Here is a 5,621-nt window from a genome sequence, read left to right as displayed (position 1 = left end):
GGCATTCATTCAACGCCGCCATTCCTTGTTGATCTTGTTTTTAATATTTTATTTGTAATTTATTTTAAGCCAACTTATACATCTTTTTTAAGATGGTGTGCCTGTTGTCACACTTGTCACACTTGAATTACAATGAATGCACATTAAACATAAGTTTTGACACACATCTTTTGTTTTTATCATCTCACTTTTTTCTTTATTGACGTACATTTACATTGTCTAATAACTCATTTCTTCTTGCCTTATATAGTATGATTCGAGTTGTCTCTCTTTTTCCTGCTGTTATCGTAAATTGGAAGCATATTGTTACATTTATTGAAATAATGTGACAATTAAACTTTCTTTATTCAAATAATAATTGAAGACAAAAATGCTCGACTTTTTTCTTACATATTAGCGACAGAGTAGACAGAGTATCACATTTATATTTTGAAAATCAAAGATCCATTATATGATCCATTATTTACAATTGGGAATTGCAATTCAGTGAAATTAACTGCTATTGCGGGCATAAAAGCTTTTAAAGTTTATTTAGAATTTATGTAGTTTAGGGGGAAAATTAATGTTATGTTACAAATGACGTAGGATTCTTAAAAGTAGAAATCGGTTAACTCCTGGATCAGACAAATGGAATCACTGACTTTATATAGAGGACAATATTCTTGAAAAAAGACATACAATATACAACAAAAAAAGGAAAATCCAGTTTACCTTCACAAGAAATCAATGTCAACATATCTTATCTCACATCCTAAGCTTAATATACAGAAACATTTTTATAGGTTAATATGTCAAAAAGGCACATATGGTTGGAAAAAAAAACTTCATCATTTTACGATTAATGTAATTATTTGCAATCATTTTTCAGTCATACAGAGCTTTTTGCACGAAATTGTTTTTTTATTTACGAACTTATTCATTATACCTCTTATACAGATTCATTCAAAGAGATTATGCAATTTTCATGTAATTTTGTTGTGACATATGCTTCCGAGGGATCACTTTGTTTCCAGAATATTTAATTTTTTAACAGAAAAAAATTCATAATACTAATAAAATAAATTTTCTGTAAAATGTCACATCTTTAATTTCTTTAGGCAGCGGATAGATCAAGTTTGCTATAGATCAAGAAATAACTTGGTGATGTAATTTCTGTAAAGTCTCTTTTTTCCCAACAGAAATATACATTACATTCCACTGGATCTAATTAGGTCTAATTGAACTGTTAATAAAAGAAGCAAATGAAGACATAACTGCAAAGGACGACAATAAATTCGTGAAATATGTTGATTTTAACACGGAAGTAAAACAGAACTAGGTTATTGGGCTTGATAACATTTTATTGATCAATTCTATAAAATAGAAGTAATTGGAAAGTGAATAAACATTTCAACCAGGTCAAACATGGATAAGACAACAAATAAGACGACAAATAATAAGTCAGCAAATAGAAAATATAAAAATCAAGATCGACAAGGAAAGGCGGCGTTGAATGAACGCAACGCGCGCACGAACCAGTGAAAAGGAGCACGGGAGGACCCAAACAAAACCAGGACAGGGCGCAAATCAAATTCATGTTGTAGACATCTTACATGGGTGAATACGAAAACTGATGTTGAGTCTTATCTCGTGGAATTTGTGTTTGAAAGGTAAACAAGAAAACCAGAAAGATAAAAACAGAAATATTTAAGAGATACCTTCTTACAAAGTGTCATTATCATATCAATGTACAAGTAATAAAATGGCATTCAATATCATTATCGATGTAAGAATCTCAAAGTGTCTAGTTGAAAAAAAGTTCCCGTTATGAAAGTCCAGAACGGCCGAACTATTGACACTGTTGCAGCGCCTGTTGATAGATGCAAGCTACCTTCCATGTATACTCTAGCACCGACTTAAGCAGAATTTAACAAATATGAATTGGTTAGATTCTGGATTTAGAAACATTGGCATATGTCTTCCCATTATCACTTCCGTAAATAAACATCTGCGGATGGTTTGAAAGTAAAAACATATTTTCATCTCTACGAGAAATATCACATTCTGCTGAAGCCGGGTGGTCGATTGCTACTTCCACCAATTTACAGGCTTAAAAACGCTGTTGAGTGATCAAGGCGCAAAGAAATTTCTTTGATCAATAATTTCAAGGTAATACTAAATATCAATTATGCACGTAAACATCTTTGTCACATCAAGCGTGATGTTATGGAATTAAGTTGACATATCATTGGTAATTTATTTGCAGACACAGGGAGTGGTCTTCTTTAAGTCTTAGGTATTGATATACTTCCGATAAACAACGTCTGATAACCATTGGCATGCGTATTTCTATGAATCATTATGATATATCGTCTTAGAATAAAAAGGCCTGAATGAACGAAAAATGAATTATATACGATTGAGTAATGATACACTAAGGAATAGAACTATTTTATCAGTATCAGCATTAGACGTTTTTGGATATGATAAGGGGAGGCGTATAATATTCTTGCAAAAGCAGTATTGATTCAAAGTAGGCTGCAGGAGTCAATTTAAGTGGCGAAAAGACAGTTCGCTATCGTTGAAGCGTAATTATCGGAAAATTTTCGTCAAGCAGACGGATTGCAACGACTTTCTGGTAGCAAAGCCAATTCATGTTGAGACTTTGTATTGTTAAGACGCTCTATACGCCTGTTCATCACAGAGCAACCAATACACTGGATGATTTTTGCGTTAATAAATCAATTCTGAATATCAAGTGGAAAATATACTTGAAGACGCTATAAGAACAGCTTTAAGCGAGTTCACATCGTCAATAAATTCAGTATTGAGCTGAAAGTTGGTAGCGACACTTCAAGTATATACAATTGAAGAACTAAATATCTTTATATTGCGAGAAGACTTACTTACCTAACAAAGGTGATAAAAGCAAGGATTCTGTAATATATAAGGATGTCAGAAACTTTGATAAACTAAATATTTGTGAATAAATATGGATAACGAAACATGCTACAAATCTCGTACGGACGAAGGGTTGTTTACAAATGCCAACTTCTGGACACTTTGGCTAAGTGCAATACCATTTGTTGTTATATTTGTGTTGACAGTAACAGCAAATGGGGCTGTGATAATAATGTTTGCAATTAAAGTGAAATTACGAAAGTGTAGAAATACATACATTATGAGTTTAGCAGTGGCAAACTTTCTCATCGGACTTACAATGCCTATTTCTATACTAGAAACACTTGGGGAAAAATGGATTTTCAGCGAAAATGTTTGTACATACTTTCTAACGATAAGGTACTCGTTGTATTATGTGACAATCTTAAGTATAATCCTCATTACGGCGGACCGGTGGTGGTCCGTGAACTTTCCGTTTTCTTACAGAATCCGAAGAAGCAAGAAAATGGCGCTTTCATTAGCAGCTGTAATTTGGATATTAAGTTTCGTTATTCACATTCCGTCAATAGTTGGTTGGAATCTTTTACATGTACATACAGTCAAGCTTCATAATTACTGTCGGGTACCCTACGAGTATAATCCTGGTTTTACTTTCTCGGCATCGGTGATAGAATTTTTCATTCCGCTTATATTGCTCATTTCACTTAATATGGGGATTTATATAAAACTTTCAAGACGGAGGAATAGTAAAAAGATTCGCAGATCTTTGAGTACATCTGAAGGACATACAATTTATGGACGTAAAACATCATCTGATTCAGATAATAATAATATGTCAGATGATAAAAGTGAAGTGTTTTCTGCTTTGAACTTCAGAAAAGAACCGCGAAGATATCAATCATCGTTGTCCGCTATGGTGCGTATAAATGGTGAAAAAAATAACTTTTCTCTTGTGTCAGCGAGAATGTTTGCTGCTCAAAGAAACACCACCGTGCGCCGGCTATCTTGCGAATATGCCAACATAATGGCGTCGATACAGCGAAAATATTCTAGTTCACGACCTGTTTCGAGAACCAGCGTGTCGAAAACGAAACATCACGATGATATGGTGAGAGACTTTTTACTTCGTCAGGACAACAAAGCGCTTCTTTCATTAGCCTTATTGGTAATAACATTTGTGATTTGCTGGACACCATCAATTCTTTGTGATATTTTGTACGCATTTTGTCCGAGTAAAGTACCGATGTGGCTTATCATTATGTCATATTGGGTTTTAGCGCTTAGCTCTTTATTGAATCCATTTTTATACGGAATTGGGAGTAACGATTTTAGGCGATTAGCAAAACTTTTAATCTGTGAAGACAAGAAGAAGAACCGAATACTTGAGAATATGTTGTACAATCAACTTATCCAGCCTTGTGATCTTATAACAATGAAAGGAGAAATCTTTGAAAATAGAAGGACAAACTCTATCAATAATGTTAGCTATGTATAATCAAACAGTGATGAGGCTTCATTGAAAGACTAGCGAAACGGATATTAAAATGACTTGCCGAGAATATATTTGGTGCTTAAATAGATTGTTTTGCCAAAGAATTGGAAGAAATATTTCTAGATAAAATACATTCGATGTGGACAATCATTTGAAGTAACAAACACAAATGTGTATATGACAAAGTAGTACATATATTATATAAATCAGTATTTTTCCATTATTTTAATGTTTCAGAGTTATATTTATTCTCTTTTGTCGAAGTACAATATTTATTGCATAATGAGGTAAAAGGGACCACATTTATTAAATTTTTAACATAACTCGAACTTTTTTGTTGTGATTTTTTGTATAATTTTATTTGAAATTGTAGTAATAACTTATGTGAAAACTTTCACATCATTTGCTCTCTCTCTCTTTATTTTTATTTACTGATTAATTATTTTGATAATGAAAAACTTTCCGCCAAAAAAAAGGTTTAAACGTTTTAAACGCAAATCGGACTAAGAGAGCAGAAGAAAAATACAAATATATATATATATTTTTATTTGCTTTAAACAATTTAGAACGTTTCTAGCATAATACATTGACTGATAAAGTAGTCAACAGCAACAATGCAAAAATAAATTGTTATCCAATTTGGACTAGCGGTCTGAACCTCTTGTCTTTGTTTGCATTTACACATATCTCGTTAGTGGACCCAGTAACTTTCGACTTTATAATTTAGTGCTTTTTTACCTAAGTGGAGTTCTTTTATACCAGAGATGGTATTATTTTTGATGTGATTGTACTGTTATTTCATTGACCACAAACTATTAAGTTTAAGTTTTGTAAAGTATTTGTATTTTTATACATTATCAATAAAAGTATTAACGTATTACCATTTGATTACATAGTTTATACGTTGTGCATATTCAACAACTTGTTGTTGTTTGAATGATGTATTAATTTTGTTGTTAAGTTTGTCTATTCAAACTGTGAGATATGGATTCATAAAATGAAAATAAACATGTGAAATAATAATACATTTTTCAGTTTTCTTTTATTCAAAAGATAAAAAAAAATAAAGTAACCCATCGGATACAAGCGTTAAAGGGAGACACAAGCAAACTTTTCATAGCTTCGATTTGAATTTATCATCCAACATTCTATAAAATATAATGTCCATTAAATGAATTCACTAAGCAGTATAGGGAACATAATTTTTATCTTTATAAAGAAAAAATGTAGGTTTCCTAACCTGGTCCAC

The 5,621-nt window shown here is 32.1% G+C and overlaps 1 protein-coding gene across 1 annotated transcript; it reads left to right on the top strand.

The window, feature by feature from the left end:
- Nucleotides 1-2,648: 2,648 nt before the first annotated feature.
- On the top strand, nucleotides 2,649-5,365 carry LOC132715444 (histamine H3 receptor-like). Its single transcript, XM_060698446.1, has one exon. It carries the CDS (start codon nucleotides 2,972-2,974, stop codon nucleotides 4,373-4,375), a length of 1,404 nt encoding a protein of 467 aa, XP_060554429.1. The 5' UTR covers nucleotides 2,649-2,971; the 3' UTR covers nucleotides 4,376-5,365.
- Nucleotides 5,366-5,621: the final 256 nt, after the last annotated feature.

This window comes from Ruditapes philippinarum, unplaced genomic scaffold (assembly GCF_026571515.1).
Source record: "Ruditapes philippinarum isolate M1 unplaced genomic scaffold, ASM2657151v2 ctg2048_1_1_1_1, whole genome shotgun sequence".
In the NCBI taxonomy this organism is placed as follows: Eukaryota; Metazoa; Mollusca; class Bivalvia; order Venerida; family Veneridae; genus Ruditapes; species Ruditapes philippinarum.
Note: the sequence above shows the minus strand (reverse complement) of the source record. Positions and strands in the feature narration are given on the sequence as shown.